Raw genomic sequence first — 16,900 nt, 5'->3', positions numbered from 1 at the left:
CTTTCTTTCTTTCTTTCTTTCTTTCTTTCTTTCTTTCTTTCTTTCTTTCTGTCTTTCTGTCTTTCTTTCTTTCGGGCTCAGCAATGTAAGGAAATGCCTTCCACCAATGTTAATTGGCAACTTGCCTATAACTTTTCATTTCAGAGAGCACTGAGAGGTTAAGCACTCATCAGCAGGCAGAGTGGTATAGCAGATAGAGTACTTCAGCTAGGAAGATCTGAATTCAAATGTTGCCTCAGACACTTCCTTAGCTGTGGTTAAACTCTCTCAGCCCTAATTTCCTTATCAGTGAAATGGGGATAATGATAATACCTCCCTCATGGGGTTGTTGTGAGGTTCAAATGAGGGTGACATACATAATGCATTTGCAAACCTTAACACAATGTATAGATGTCATCTCCAGGCTCACAGAGTTGGTATACATCACAGGTGGGATTGGAGTCTTCCTGACTCCTAGGCTGCCCTCTCCACTGCATCTCACTGCCTCTCCAGGCAAGTACTACAGGTGTTATTATCCCCACTTCAAAGACAAATAAATTACTCGTGGTCCCATAGTTAATACTGTAAATATCTGAGGTAGAATTTGAATTCAGATCTCCCCTGACTCTATATTTAGTGCTATTCCCATGACTCCATATGGCCTCTCTTGTGTGTATGTGTGTGTGTGTGTGTGTGTGTGTGTGTGTGTGTGTATGTGAGTGAAGGTATGCATGTTTTTATTACACTTGCATGTACAGATAAGGAAGGCTAAGGAACATTTTCAAAGTGGCAAGAATTTTAAAAGTCTCTCTCCAGGTCATATCCAAGTGAAACCCCAACATGATAATCTTCATTTTTAGTTTTTTTTCCCTCTCATGGAACCTGTGGCTTTTTAAGCAAACTATTTCCCAATGCAGGGTGGATGCAAGCATCTGTAGGTGGTTGAGCACACAGTGATCTTCACCTGTGCAGGTGTGTACCTACTATTACATAGATGGCATCTGCATGGAAGGCATACAGGGAGGGAAAGAGACTAGTCTTGTGATTTCATTAGTACTGGGAACTGCCTCTATCAATGCAAGTCGGAACCTTCTCTGCAATGTAGAGTCTTTGAGACCTGAACACTAAGCAATGTATTGATTTGCCCAGGGTCCCTCAGTCAGGATGTATCAGGCAGGTGCAGTGCCTCAGGTCAGATTTTCCTGGTTTCAAGGCTAGCTCTCTATTTACTGGAGCATCTTGCTCCTCATAGTAATAGTATTAATAATACTTTACATTTTTGTAGACATTTTTGTCTTCTAAAGCACTTTCATACATCCTTAAAACATAAATTATCCAGGGACCCTGTGCTAGGTGCTCCTCATAGTATGGCCTCAATCTAAGATCAAGGGGAGCTTCTGATTTGATTTTATTCTCACAATGACCTTGCAAGGTGAAGAAAACAGGCATTAATAGCCTCACTTTACAGATGAAGAAATTAGGGTTAAATGATGAGCTACATAGCTAGTTAGCAGGATAAATGGGAAGCTTAAGGTGTTCTTATTCAATCATGCTTTCATATACGGATCATATATGATATTACTCATGTGCTTGCATGCATGGATCCCTGTGAACTCTGAGTGTGTATATATTTTGTGTGTGCACTTGGGTAGGAATGATGCTATAGGTATTTTTATTCATTTATAGTTTTCTCCCATGCTCTGCAGTGGATTGAGGATTAGGAGACCTGCCTTCTAATTCTGACTACCCCAGTGACACTTAACCTGTCTGAGTTTCAGTTTCCTCATTTGTAAACTTGGCATAATAACACTAGCCCTGCCTATGTTGTTTGGTCCTCATAATAACCCTGTGGGGTAGGCAGAGAAGCTCATAGCCATTTTACAGGGAAGGAAACTGAGGCACAGAAAATTTAAGTGACTTAAGTCCCTTAAAAAGACCCAACAGTAAGTACCAGAGTTAGAACAAGAACTTGACAGCCATTTGATTCCTGTTCTAGTTAGGCAACAACAGTTCCTGTGAAAAAGATCTGGGGGTCTCAGTGGACTCCAAGCTAAATATGAGTCAAAAAGTATGATATGCTAGTCAAAAAAGCTAATGCTGTCCTGGGTTTGAAAAGTTTCGTGGTGTGATGGAAAGAGTATTGGATATGGTGGGTTAGGGTTAGGGTTAGCATTAAGGAAGGAAAGAAACAAGTAAGCAAATTTTGTATTAAGTACCTACTAGTGCCAGGTGCTCAGTTAAGTATTTTACAAATATTATCAATACTAAACAATCCTGGGAGGTAAGAGCCAGTATTATCTCCATTTTATACTTGAGGAAACTGAGGGACACAGAGGTTAAATGATTTGCCTATGGCCACAAAGCTTGTAAGCATCTGAGGCTGGATTTGAACTCAATCAATTGACCTATTATGTGCTAGGCACTGGGCTAAAGTCTTCCTGACTTGAAGCTTAGCACTCAATCCACTGGGCTGCCTGTCACTTGGTTAGAGTGTGATCTCTGTCCTGTACTTATCCCCTCCCCCTCCCAAACCTTACAACCTATTAACCCTGTATACTCAAACAGGAGTCCTCAGGTGGGGTTTTGGGTAACTTGTTTATCTCAAGGCCAACTGGCTCCTGGGGCTCTCCTGAGTCCCAGTTGGGTGGGAAGATAGCTCCTGATGTCAGTGGGGCAGTTCCCAGGGCACAGAGCAGAGAGGCTGTCAGAACCTGAAAGAAGAGTATCTATGTATCTTCTGCCCACCCTGGAGGTAGAGGAGGATTGTAAAAGATCCAGCTGGGGACAGCAAAGAGAAAAAGCTCGAGTCTAGCTAAGACTATCCCAGCCTGTAAAGGCTCACCTTCCACTAATGGCTCTGGGTTGTGTCATCTGGGGTCAAGCAGAACAAACTTAAATGTTTTTCTAGGTGATAGCTCTTCTAATACTTGAAGATCATACAGTCAAGTTTCCTCTAAGGTTGTGCCAGGCTAAAAACCCCCTGTTCTCTCAGCAGATCCTTCTATAGCATTTCAATCTCTTTACTATCTTGGTCTACTTCCTTTGGATATGCTTCTGCTTGCCAACATCATTCCTAAAATGTGGTATCTATCTCAGTTATGGGTATAGTGGGACTATTATTTTTTTGCTTTTGGGTATTTTGCTTCTCTTAATGTAGCCTACTACATCCTACTAATGATTACTCACATTTATATTCAAGCCTTTTAAGGTTTGCAGAGTACTTTCCTTATAAAATCTTCCCTTGGTAATACAAGGATTATTATCCTCATCTTACAGATGAGAAAACCAAGGCCCAAAGAAGTGACTTGCCCAAGGTCATAATCAATCAATCAATCAATCAATATTTATTAAGTGCCTACTATATTCCATGTACTGGGCTAAGCGCTGAGATTATTAAAAAAAACAGTCTTTGCCCTCAAGACACTTAAATCTAATGGGGAGAAAACATACAAACAAATATATATATATATATAAAACAAGCTATATGCAGAATAAATAGGAAGTGATTAACAGAGGGAAGACATTGAAATTAAAAGGGGTTGAAGAAGGCTTCCAGTGAAAGATCAGATTTTAGTTGGGACTTAAAGGAAGCCAGGGAAGTTGGTAGTCAGAATGGAGGAGGGAGAGCATTCCAGGTATGGGGGACAGTCAGAGAAAAAACCCAGAGATGTTCATGGTGCAGCCAGAAGGCCAATGTCACTAGATCAAAGAGTACATTGAGGAGTAAGGTGTAAGAAGACTTGAAAGGCAGGAGGGGGCTAGGTTATGCTAGTAAGTGATCAGTGGAGGAACTTTAAGCAGGTCTTCTACCTTCATATTCAATACTCCTTCCATCACACCATGAAACTTTTCAAGCCCAGGATAGCATTAGCTTTTTTGGCTAGCATGTCATATTTTTTGACTCATATTTAGCTTGCAGTCCACTGAAACCCCCAGATCTTTTTCATAGGAACTGTTGTTGTGTAGCCATGTCTTCTCCATCTTGTACTTGTCTACTTGATGACTTTAAGTCAGTTCAAAAGTCACTTATTAAGCACCCGTGATGTGGCCAGATAATGTTGGTGTCTTCACGTAAGGGGAGAATTTTACATGGACCTTTATTCATTTTCATTCAGATTTGGTCCATATTTCTGACATGTCTTATTCAGGATGCCAATGCTGCTGACCAGCATGTTAGCTATCCTACTCAGCTTTTGCTCATTTGGTAATTTGACACGCACACTATCTATACTTTCATGTAACTCACCAATCAAGGTGTTGAATACTGCCTTAGTTTCTTCATATGAAATGAAGAGAGAGAGAGAGAGAGAGAGAGAGAGATAGTCTTAAGACATTCCTTGTGTGTCTAGGGCAGCCCCAGAGTCAATAAGGAATTTTTTTCAGATTCTCCAGTCAATATATGTCATCAAAACAATAAGAAATATTCAGGCTAGGATCAATTGTTGAGAAGGGGGAAGAACGATTAAAGAATATATCTGAAATGTAGGGTCTTTGAGGGCAGGAATGGGTTTTCATTTTGTCATTATATCTCTAACCTAGCCTGGTGTACTTAATATATGCTTGTCAAGTTGAATTCAACAGGGCCAAGGATGGATCCCTGGGGTATTGTACTAGAAGGTATCTACCTTCTTCTAGGCCCATTGCCATGGATCTAGCTTTTCATTTTAGATCAGTAAGCATTTAGTACATAAAAGGCATTCTTCCAGGTGCTAGATACAAGGCCAGAGAATTCTGGAATTTCCAACATTTCATTCACACAAATTGCTTGCAGTCACCGATATCATTGAAATTCTGTCCATCTTTTAAAGTCCGATTTAGCTACCTCCTTTTTCTATGAACCCTCCTTCTATGTTCACTACAGCCAAAAGTGAGCTCTCTCTCTCCCTTCTAACTACCATACTATTGGCTGTATCTCTTTCTTATTGTCCTAATCTTACGCAGCCTTATTTTGCATCATCATCTCTCTGGCTAGATTATAAGCTCCTTTAGGGCAGGAACCACAGCATGTTAAGTTTAATCACTTACATTTTTATTTAAAGTTTGCAAAGATTTTGCTTCCACAACCCAAAGCCAAAATTCCAAATCCACTGGTCCCTTCCTCTTTTCGAAAGAGGCTAAGGGAATCATTACAGTGAGTTTTCTTCTCATAGTGGTTTCAGAAAGAAGCACCTCTCTGAAGGTCAAACGCTTCATCTTCTGGTCTGTTTTGGATATCCCTATTTTACAAAAAAAAAAAAAAAAAAAAGGCAACTGATGCTCCAAGAGGTTTTGACTCACAGGGAGGTAAATGAAACAAGGCAGAGGACAGGAAGCAACACTTGAATCCAGATCTCAGGACATCAAGTTCAATGTTCTGCTACTAACCTTAGCACAGTGTTTTCTTCACTTGAGCTACTTAATGTCTATTGAATGAATAACTGGCCAGCAGTCTTTATTGTCCCTCTAGAAACACATGGTTTTTTGCACTCCTTTTCCCACCATTGACCGGCTTTCTCCTTAGTGTCACCGTCTTTCTTAAAAGCTAGCAGAGTCTGATGAAGCAAGACAGCTAATATAGTGATTTGGGGGTAGAAAACCTGGGTTTGCATCCTGGCTCTGATATTTACTACTAGTGTGATCTTGCTCAAGTCACTTACTCCCCTCCACTGGGTCCCAGTTTCCTCTGTTATAAAATAAAGGGGTTGGATGAGATGACTTCTAAGGTCACTTCCAGCTCCAATCCCTATGGTTCTCAGCATCTTCTTCTTGTTCCCTCTTTATCGCATCCAGTTATGACCCTGAGTCACAAAGCCGAAGAATGTTAGAGCTGAAAGGGACCCCCTCTCTTATTCACACCAGCCAGAGCTGTCCAGGGTCTCTCCCTTCCCGCAGCCATTGCTTCGGACGCCTTAATATGAATCACACAACTGAATGAATAGTAGCTTTTCGCCTTGAATTACTCGGAAGCTTCCCTTTCCCTTTATTTAGACCTGGCCTCCAAGAGAAGCCTTCTCTTTCAATTTTCTCTTGTTCTTCTCCCTCCCTAGCTTCTCCTGGCCGCTTCATTCCAACCCCAGTCTCGGATCCTTCCCTTTAAGGGTTCCCCCTCCCCTCCCCCACACCTTCCCTTCGCCCGTCCCAACCCCACCCCACCCCTCCCTTACATCCTACAAACCCTGCCCCCTCTGGCCCTCCCCTTTAAGGGCCGTCCCCAGCGAAGCCGAGGCTCTGACGCGGCCGCCGGGCCCCGGGGCTGGATACACTGTCGCGCCGAGCTTCCCCCGGGCCGGCCCCCAGCCGTCCCTGCGCGGCTTCCAGCAGCGCCAGGCCCCCCGGGGGGCAGGCGCGAGCCCTCACGCCCAGACGGACCGACAGACCGACCGACGGAAGCCTCCGACGGGCCGAGCCTGGAGCCGGGGCTGAGCTGGTCTGGGGAAGCCGGCTCTGCCGCCGCCGGGGAGCAAACTTCCCAGCCGGGCGGGGGCTGGCGGGGGCCCCGTCCAGGGCCGGAGGAGGAGACGGCCCCGAGTCCTCCTCCTCCCGCTCCTGCTCCCCGGTCTCCCGGCACCATGCTGTCTAACTCGCCGGGCCAGACCCCGCCCGTGCTGTTCCCCAACCCTCCGCCGCCACCCCCGCCCCAGCAGCCCCAGCCCCCCTCCCAGCCCCAGCTCCCGGTGCTGCCTCTGCCGCCGCCGCCTCCTCCGCCGCCGCCGCCGCCGCAGCAGCCGCAGCCGCCGCCGCCCCCCCAGCCTCCCCAGCAGTTCCCCCAGTTCTATGTCAAGTCGAGCCTGCAGATCAAGAAGAATGCCATCACGGATGACTACAAGGTCACCAGCCAGGTCCTGGGGCTTGGCATCAACGGGAAAGTTTTGCAGATCTTCAACAAGAAGACTGGGGAGAAATTCGCCCTCAAAGTAAGTTTGGGGCCCGGGAGGAGGAGAAGGGGACTCCAGGGGGCGACTGCCACCTTACGGGGGGGAGCCAGGAACTGCTTAAAAAGATCTACCTGACCCTCCCTTCTCCCCCTGCTCCTCCGTGGAAGCCCCCAGGGTAGGGAGGGGGAGGGGTAGAGAGGGTGCTGGGGGGAGAAGGAAGAGGAGGAGGTGCTGTTGTCTGAGTTATTGTTGGTAGTTATTATTGAGTGCGTGACTTTGGGGGAGGGGAAGGTCAGAGCAGATTTTTGGTGTCCCTGTGATCGCGGGACAGTTTCCGGTCACCTTAGGGAGTTAGTGTAGTGAACTCCAAAGACACTGGGGAGGACTATACCATTTTGGGGTTTGAGCGGGATTCATTTGAATCTCCATAGTCAGGTCCTGGATCGCTTCTACTTTAACACCCGTAGTTGATCTCAAGGAAGTGATTTTAAAGGGTTGTGGTTCCCCATCTCTCCTCTCTTTGCCTCTCCCTATCTCTTTCCTTTCCTTCCTCTTCCTCCCCCCTCCCCTCCCCTTGCCTCCCTCTCTCTGCCGGCACAAAAGGCCCATTACTCATTGAGCTGGTTGGTTGGTTGGTTTGGAGAAGTCGGATCGTAGAGGTTTATTTTGCCTCTTTCCTTATTTGGGAGCCGGAATGTGTGATTTCACTTCCCTTGCCCTCTAGAGTAAAAGTCTTCTGTCTTCTACTTAAAATGCATTGGCCCGAAGAAGTGCCAGACCGGAGATTCCGGAGGGGGAACCCCGCCTTAGACCCATGGGTGGGGGAGGGTGATTTGTTTTGGCTATTTGTTTTCTCTTTCTCAGTGTCTACCCTCAACCCCCATACCACTCCAAAGAGGGAGGCTTTGATACTGAATCTGCTATTTTCGTAGTTCCATTGATCAAAATTATTATGTACACCTTGACTTGGCCTTTTTGAAGTTTTTAGTAAATCCCTGATGAGGTTCGTGGAGTGGAAACTCCTCCTGAAACCCTAGAGACGAGAGATTTGCTGTGTCCCTCCACTAGTTACTGCTTCAACTTTAGGAAGGAGGATAGAGGGACAGAAATCGGGAGGCACCAGAAAGCAACCCTGTGAGTCAAAGAGTTTGGCCTTGGAGATCCCACATTGGGAATTGCCTCAAATCTGAGCCAGGGACAGGTTAAGGGGAATCATCACAGTGAGTTTTTAAAACCATCATAGTGGTTTTAAAGTGAAGCATCTCTCTGAAGGTGAAACACTTCATCTTCGGGTCTGTTTTTGATAGCTATCTTGGTGATTGGAGGAGAGGGGAAAGTCCTAGTTTGTATGCAGGGACAGCTGTTCTGTGGTGGGAAAAGAGTCAACAGAAGACCTGAGTTTCGAATCCTAGCTTTGTCACTTCCTCAAGTAGTGATATTAAGCCTCAGTTTCCTCAGATGTAAAATAAATGTAGTATCTACAATACTCCCTCACCGAATTGTTGTAACAATCAGAGATAATAGATGTAAAACACTTTGTAAACTGTGAAGTGTTTCATGTCAGTTGTTAGTGTTAATATCCTTCCTTCCCAAAGTCGTTTTTTTTTTTTAAAGGTGCATAAATTCTAGTTTGAATAGCCATTATTCCTTCTCTGAGGGATGATGAATAAAAACATATATTGGCTGTAGATGATGTACTAACTAGCTCCAAAGATGAGTTTTTTTCCCCTTAAACTGGACAAATACCTTTCAGATTCTCTTTTGTAGTTCCATATTTCTCTAAATCTAAGCTGAAGGTATGTTCTGAGTTTTGAAGACTGTGAAGGGCAGTTTTCTCTAAGGGACTGAACATAAGCTTCCAATGACCTATTCTTTTTCAGATTGTCCTCTAAACCCCTTTTCTTTCTCAGTCCGTTATGGGGGAGGAGAAACTAGAGTTATGATCTTGTGGAAGAATGCAAAGTTTGACCAGAGTTAACTCACAGTGTTAAGTCTGGGACAAATTCTTCTTTCCAGGAGAGCTTGGTCATCAGCTGTTCAGGGATGTGAGTTATTTGCCTTTTCCCCAAGGAGTGAAAATACTGTATAATGATATCAGAACAGTAACCCTTATCATAAAAATAAAAGGCCTGGAGAGTTTATATAATTCACCAAAAGTGTTTGAAACATTTATTTATTTCTGTGTTGGGGGAGGGAGGTGAGTGGTGGTGGTTAGAGAAATGATTGAATTTCTCTTCTAATTATCAGGAAAGTAACTTTGCCTTTTAGACAATTTTTTTCCTTGTGGTCCTAAAGAGAGAATCTCCTAATATTTTAAATGACATTTTTAGCACAATAGGTTTTTATGAGCACAATTTATCCTTCTCTTCAGGTTAGAAGTGGGTGAGAGGAGTGAAGTCACTCTGTTTTGACAGACAGCCTGCTTCTAGATCTCATGAGTTGACTCAACTGTTAAATTGCACATTTCCCACACTTCATTGTGTAAAAACTTAATAACAGAGGAAGAAAGCCTGGGTGAGGCATCAGGAGAGTGGCAGCAATGTCAACAGCTACAGCATATCCAAATATTGGTTAAGACATAATTACAGGGGGAGGAGGGGAAAGGAGGAATCTTGTTCGAAGAATCGTGCTCTGGAAATATACATGAAAGAGCTTGACTTTTGATAAATCTCTTGTGCTGATTAGGGAAGTAATGTTTTGAAATAGTAGTCTTGTGTGTGAAGTTGGGGAGCTTGGAGACCAAAGTAATTGCCCTAGCTTGACTGGTAAGTTGGGAGAAAGCCTGGGGTGAGAGGAAGGGTTAGATTGGAGGCTTCCCAAACATTGCTTGGCTTGTTGAAGTGTATGTTTCGTGGGCAGAAATCGGTGATACGGATGGACCCCTTTGTGGCTGTGCCTGGTGATGGGAAATTAAGGTTGTTATGATGCTCTGAGCCTTGTCTGTGGTCTAGTGACCTCTCATTCCTGTTAAGTGATGGCTTAAAAAAATGACCAGCTTTGCTCCTTCCTTTCTAACTAACGTTTAAATGTGTTTTGGAGGGTATTGTGGTCTTACCTTGTCATATCCTCCTTGCTCTTAACTCCTCCCCCCTTCCTAATCAGTCTAGAGAAAGGCTCTTGGAACCTAGCAGGTCTGTGTTTGAATTCTGACTTTGGTTCTTCCTAACTGTGTGACCCTGAGTGAGTCACTTCAGTTTTCTTCATCTGGTAAATAAAGGGGTTGGACTAAGATGACTTCAGAGGTTCTTCCTAGCTCTAAATTCTTGATTTTATGACTATGGGCTATCGAAGGTCTGACTTTAGTCCTTAAACACATCTTTTACCCCCACCCTCAAAAGCAAATCTTTCAAACTTAAATACTGTTTTAGGGTTTGTAAATTGCTTTTCATGCAACTCCCTTGTGAACCAAGTAGAGGAAGTACTATATTTTGCTGACAAGAAAACTGAGGCTCAAAGAGATTGACCAGTCACCCAGACAGTAAGCCTTTGAGATGACATTAGGACTTTTCCCTATGTTGAAACTCCCACTCCTCCTCCCAGCTGTCATTGACTTTACTCTCCTTGACGCTCGGTCATTGCTGTGATGCTAAAGGGTATTTTCCACTGTTAAACCATGCTCCTCTTGAGCTTGACACACACTGTTCTCACCATAGGTGTTATTTTGAAATGTAGGTGAGGAACCCACAAGGCAAGAGTCTTGACTAGGTCATGGGAAATTGTCCAAAGTTTCTAAACCGGAATTCAGGGGATCATAGCTTTTCGAGCTGGAAGGAGCCTTAGAGGCCATTTATGGCCAACCTTTTGATTTTGCAGATGAGATTCAGGGAGGCAAGTGACTTGCCCAAGGTCATATAGGTAGTGAGCCTTGGAACTGGGATTTGAACCCAGGTAGGTTCTCAGACTCCGATTCCAACATTTCACTGCTTCCTTCTTGCTGCTACTTGAAAAGCTTTTCTGTTAGAAGCAATCTTAGAGATAGTTTTTTACTGTTTTAAAATTAAAATTTCTCTCAGTGGTGGGAGCCCATGTAAATTTCATTAAATATTTCATATTCTATCATTTTAAAACTGAAAGGGACCTTTAGTGATCATTTTGTCACAGGATCTATCTCTCCCCCCTCTTCCCCCCCCTTGGTTTTACAGATGAAAGGAATTGCTTTTTTGGGAAATGAAGTGACTTATTTGAAAGCATACTGCTAATTTGTGGCAAAATGATTAAAACCCAACTCTCCTGAACTCTTTTTTTTTCTGGTTGGTGATAATTCTAGTCCCAGCTAACATGTGCCGCGATTGGTTATATTCCCAGATGGGGTTCTTTGGTTTCTCAGCTGTACTCTCCTCTCCCTCCCCTCCCCCCAATTGTGTAGTAATTACTCTTGTATACTAGTTTGACACGCTTAATTAAAGCCAATCCTATTTTCACTGTTCTCTGATTAGTTGAAGCATGTTATTGCTTCATAAACTATAGGTTTCCAGAATGTTGTCATAACTTATCTCTGTTTGTCTTCCCATGGCATAGACTGGAGAAAACAAGAACTTGTGGTTTCTCTTCTTTTTCCATTGTTTCTGCAGCTACATTTTCATTTCTTCCTTTTCTTCTTTAGATTTTTATATGGAGATATATGGCATAATCTCTACCTTAATTTATACTCTCGTAGTAGTAAAATATCCAGTGGTAGTCATGGCATCATAGATTTGGAACTGAAAAGGACTTGATAGGTCACCCAGTCCAGTCATTTAGCAGTTGAAGAAACTGAGGCCCACTGAGGTGGTGACATGCCCAAGGTCACACAGTGAGTTAGCTGAGCAAGGACTAGAACCCTGGTTTCTTAACTTCAAGCCCAGTGCTCCTTTCACTATATCATATGTACATACATACATACATATTTACAAATATACACACTAGTAAATGATCATTGTTGAGAGTACGAAAGTAGATATATATAAAACGCTAAATAGTGTAATGTGGGGGTTACCATGGGTTGTTCGGAGAAGAGGGAGAATATCTAGGGCTAGTGTAGTTTGGAGAGGTAGGATTGAGTTGAACCTTGGGGAAATAGTATAAGACTTGGCCAAAGGCATTCTGAGTGAGGGGGGCTATCCTGGGTAAAGAAGGAATGAACCTGTTTTCAGGACAGTGGCTCAACTAAAACTGAGAGTGCTAATGGTTGGATAGGGTCAAATGGTGACCATATTGCAAAATTCATTTCAGTTTAAATTCATTTAAACGTCTTCTGCATATAGAGAGGAAGTAGTAATGTTAAGATAGCAAGCAATTGGCAGCTGGTGGTGCAGTGGACAGAGAGCTGGGCCTGGAATCGGGAAGACATGAATTCAAGTTCAGCCTCAGAAACTTACTATTTTTGTGACCCTGGGCAAGTCATTTAACCTCTGCTTGCCTCAGTTTCCTCAACTGTGAAATGGGGATAATGACACCTACCTCACAGGGTTGTTGTGAGGATCAAAAGAGACAATATTTGTGAAAAAGGTTTGGCATAAAGCCTAGCACTATGTATGTACTATGTTAATGCTTATTCCCTTCCCTTCCCCCAAGACAGAGGTCAGTTTGGAGGAGGACAGTAGTATTTAGGTTTTCGGGAAACCCTTTCATTTGTTTAATTTCTTGAGAACAAAATTGTGTTATATGTAGGTCTGACCTGTCTCTGTTTTGTTTCTGATGCAGTTGGACTGCTGGCATCCTGTGACACAGGGTCCAGGCTGAGACCTTTCAGTGCTTTGCATATTATGAATTCTGGGCATGGTGGTTCTTGAGACCTAATCTTCAGCAAACCTCTAGGATAGATGGGTCTGAAGATAGGAGGCTAAAAGCAGGCCCTAGACTGTAGCATCAAGGCTACAGCTATCAGTGGGTGTCTGGAGAAATAAAATGTTTCCTTTCTCAGAGGATGAGGTATTCAAAATTGGGAAGGAATGGAAAATTTGTTGTTTGGTTTTCTGGTTGGTGTAGGAAAGGCTCCCATGCGTTGGAAGTGAGACCACTTTTAATAGTAGTCTTCCATCAGTGGTGGGAGGTAGGGCTGGGAACCTCTGAGGTGGTGAGCACTTACGTCCATGGTGTCAAACTTATATAGAAATATGGGGCCTCTAAATTATCCATAAGAATCCCTGTAGGCTACATATTGACTTAGAAAATGTTTTATTAATAGATTTTAATTTGTTATTGTTCAGTCGTTTCAGGTGAGTCTGCCTCTTTGTGACCCCATTGAGGGTTTTCTTGGCAAAGATACTGGAGTAGTTTGCCATTTCCTTCTCCAGCTCATTTTACAGATGAGAAAACTGAGGTAAATAAGGTTAAGTGACTTGTCCAGGGCCACACAGCTATTAAATGTCTGAAGCTGGATTTGAACTCAAGTCCTCCTGACTCCAGAGCCAACACTGTCTGCTGTACCATTTCATTGTCCTGTTATATTAATAGATTAATTATATATCAGTAATGAATAACGTGATTAATAATTAATATATAGATTACTCTATTGGTAGATTAACAGATATTAACATTATCTATGATCTATTGTATTTTTATTTATTTTGTTAAATATTTCCCAATTACATTTTAATCTGGTAGGTTTATGTATTAAGAAAAGGTATTTCTTTTCTCTTCTCCCCTGCCCCCACTCCACCTCTACCCCACTGCCAAATTCTCATGTAAAATAAATTTGGAAGATCTTGACAAGGGTAATTGGACTGACTAGATGAGCAGATGGGAATCTGTGTCTTATGGAACTCTTGGTTTTCTAGATGGGACAGGAAGACCTCTGGTGGCCCTGGGCATAGGGGAAGGAGAAAAAAAATGGTATGACTTTTGCCTGCTCCCCTTTCACCACAATCTTCTGGTCCAAGGCTTCATGAGACCTATCTCTTTAATCGTGGTATATCTCGGTCAGTTAAATCTTGATCCTAATGTTCTGATTCAGAGTGAGGGAGTGGGGAATAGGGAGTAATAGAGTCAATTGTTGGCCATGAAGGTGTTTCTAAATATTGTACTGTGTTTCTTAGATCAAAGAATAGGCTATCAGCTAGCGGGTGTTGGAGGTTGTGAAGTGTCCCTGAGGCTCAGTCCTTATCGGTGGTACTTCTCCTCTTTTCTTAGATAACTGTTTTCTTAATCCCCTTGGAACTTGAGCCCCCATGAAGGGCCTCGGTCATCCTTACTGGAAATTTCAAGGGTTCAGGGTGTCAGGAGCATACTAGAGGCAGTTTGGCAAGTGAAAGGTGTTTGAAGAAAGGGGATAGCTGCATCAGAGTATCCGTCATCAATTCCTGTGCTTTCTCTAAAGGAGTTGGAGGTGAAAAGGAAGGGAAGGAGGACCATTTCATGCCTTAAAAAGATCAGCCCAAGGAACTTGGGAAGTGTAGGCTGGGGCAGAAAAGGCTTTTGGGGTACATGATGTATGTCTTCAAATATTTGAAAGAATATTTTTTAGAAGAGAGATTTGGCTTATTCTGCTTGGAACCAGAGGTCAAAATTAGGAGCTATGGGTGGGTGTTGAAGAGAAGCTGATTTAAGCTTGATGTAAAGAAAAGGCTTGAAGAGCCAAACAGTTAATGCTGTCCCAAAGTGGGATGGGCTGCCTTGGATAATCATGGACTCTTTTAGATGGAAGCCTTCAGGTGAGAGTTGCTTGACTAGTTCACAGTGGAAGTCTTCAGCTGATGGTGACATGACCGCTTTTGTTGGGGATGTTCTAGAGGGGATTCTTGTTCAGGTACAGGCTGGAGTAGATGACAGATGAGGCCCCTCCCACTCTCAGAATGAATTCCATAGTGCTGAGGACTGTAATTTTGGCTGGTCCATTCCTGTGTCTTTGCTCCCTGAATCCATTGTGAAGTAGCAACGTGACAGCTAGGTATCCTGGTAAGGAAGAGGTGAGACTGGATGGGGGTATCATTCTGTTGGACTTTAGGCAGGAAGGGAATCTTTGACCACTTAACCCTTTCTCATTTCACTCTGGTTTCAGATTCTGCCTTGTCTTGTACCATGGAAAGATTAGTCAATCAGAGCTGGTTTCCACTGTGTTTGTGTGGTATATTGACCACTTTTTTGTTGCTCTGATCACCAGATTGTTATGGGGCTCCCAGCCCACTGGACATCTGCAGTCTGGCATCATGCCCAGGGCTGAGGGACTGTCTTACTCGCCCCCTTCTGTCCCAGCCGGCTAAAAATAAATCTGCCACCACTGCAGTCTGCCCTGACAGCCTGGCCCCTGAGATTTCACTCCTGGGCCACCTCCTGCTAGGCTGCTGAATTGTACGGTTCGCTTTCCCTCTGCGTCTCTCCCCTCCTCCTCCCCATTCTCCCCACCTGACCCTGTGGTGTAGAGTTGGGCCAAGTCACAACCCTGAATGCTGGGAAGAGAACTGTGTGATTGGTAATCTCCTAAAAGCTTTGTTGAAAAGACTGATTGGGTCTGCCTTGCCCCCTCAAGTGCCCCCAAGGGAAGGGTGAGAGGAAGAAGAGGAGGAGGATGATTGGTTGGAAGACAGGTAGAGCTTTTAGCTGTGCCAACCTCTCTACTCCGTAACTTGCATCCTGAACGAGCTTCCCGTGCCAGGAAGGGTTTGCAGGGGTGAGGGTAAGAATCTAGGGGGCTTTCCCTCACCCTAACTGCTCTTTGGCTTAGAGGAGGGCTCCTGCTTTGGCTCTTCCTGAGTCTGCTCCCAACTTTCTTCACCACTACTGTAGAATGGGGCTTCAGGTTACAGCCCTCAGAGTGTGACCTCATCTTGATGACTTCCAAGAATAACTGGGCCCAGGCATGGTGCTGCCTGATTCATGCGTCATAGGGGCCTGTCAGATCCCTGTTGCAGAAGTTTTCTCTGAGTACCATCCCACCTGCCTGGCTTCAGAAAGCCTCCCTAACACTGGGCCAAATGCTGCTGCAGCAACCTCCTCCTTCCTCCTCCTGACTGGGGGTCCAGGAGGCCTTCGAAGTCTGGGCTGTGCCACTTTCAAGTGTATAGAATGACCTTTTGGTGCCAAGTTGGGGTAAATTTTTTTTTCTTTAGTTTGATTTAGTTTGCTTCTCACTATCTATTTGGTTCCCAGAGCAGGTGTTGGCATTGCTAATTGTGGCAGAGAGATAGAGGTGTTCAATAGACTTGATCTCTGATTGGAATTTTGAGTTAGTATGGCATGGGATGGTGTTGGTAGCCAAGAGGTAAGAATTCAGGGTCCCCTGCCTTCAGCTAAAGTTGTATAGTTTGTCCGGGTCTCCAGTGCTGCCCCACCACCCCTGGGGCCTCATTTCCTCTGAAGGGAGAGATTTATCTGCCAAGGCTCATTGGCCTCTGGAGGGGAGGGGCAGGGCAGGGAGTGCTAAGAGTTTATTTTTAACTCTGCCAGAAGGAGCCTGTGCACTGGCCCCTGCCCTTGGAATAGTTTTACCCTCTCTCCTCTCTCCCCCAACCTGGGCCTCCTTCCCTTGTTTTTGTAGTCCTTAGAAGAAACCTCACAGGACTCAGCCAGCAGAAGACATCCTAAGAGTCATGGAAGGAAGGCCTCTTTGGGTAAAGTGTGCCTGTCTACCTTTTGAAGGACAATATTGTCTGGCTTCTTGCCATGTCAGCTCCCCTCCCCCCCCCAGACCCATCTCCCTGAGTCTCAGGGCTCCCTGGAATTGGAGGTCACATTCATGGAACTTGGAGCATCCCAGGAATGCAGTTTGGTTTGAAAGGTTCATCCAGTCCAAGCACATGCCCAGACTGAGGTACTCTTCTAGGAAGAATATCAAGGGTTCATCCCCTGCAACTCTTCTTATTCTCTACCTACTGTCTCTGATCAGGCACAGAGAGCCCCTGAAAGTCTCTCCCAGTCATTTTGGGATGAGTGAGGAAAAAAGGGAATTTTAATTTTTAAGCTCCTCATGCTTAGATTGCTGAAAAGACTCGTTCCTTTCCACTGGGGATCTAAGTAAGAATCTTGTTTTGAGGTCGAGACAAGCTCTCTTCTAGCTACTTCTCTTATATGTTCACCATTAATGTTCCACTGGTGAAGAAATAGCATAAATGCCTCTGTGCCCCTCCTCACCCCTTCGCTACCTTTCCTAC

The 16,900-nt window shown here is 44.2% G+C and overlaps 1 protein-coding gene across 1 annotated transcript in view; it reads left to right on the top strand.

The window, feature by feature from the left end:
• The first annotated feature begins 6,419 nt into the window (after nucleotides 1–6,419).
• MAPKAPK2 (mitogen-activated protein kinase-activated protein kinase 2) overlaps nucleotides 6,420–16,900 on the top strand; it is a 60,233-nt gene continuing 49,752 nt past the window's right edge. Inside the window, exon 1 of the mRNA XM_027871390.1 lies at nucleotides 6,420–6,872. Coding sequence (XP_027727191.1) covers nucleotides 6,528–6,872 — 345 coding nt within the window. The 5' untranslated portion in view covers nucleotides 6,420–6,527. The remainder of the gene's footprint in view (nucleotides 6,873–16,900) is intronic.

Source organism: Vombatus ursinus, unplaced genomic scaffold (assembly GCF_900497805.2).
Source record: "Vombatus ursinus unplaced genomic scaffold, bare-nosed wombat genome assembly UNPS02014798.1, whole genome shotgun sequence".
NCBI lineage: Eukaryota > Metazoa > Chordata > Mammalia > Diprotodontia > Vombatidae > Vombatus > Vombatus ursinus.
The sequence above is the reverse complement of the archived record's forward strand: the minus strand, read 5'-3'. Positions and strand labels throughout refer to the sequence as shown.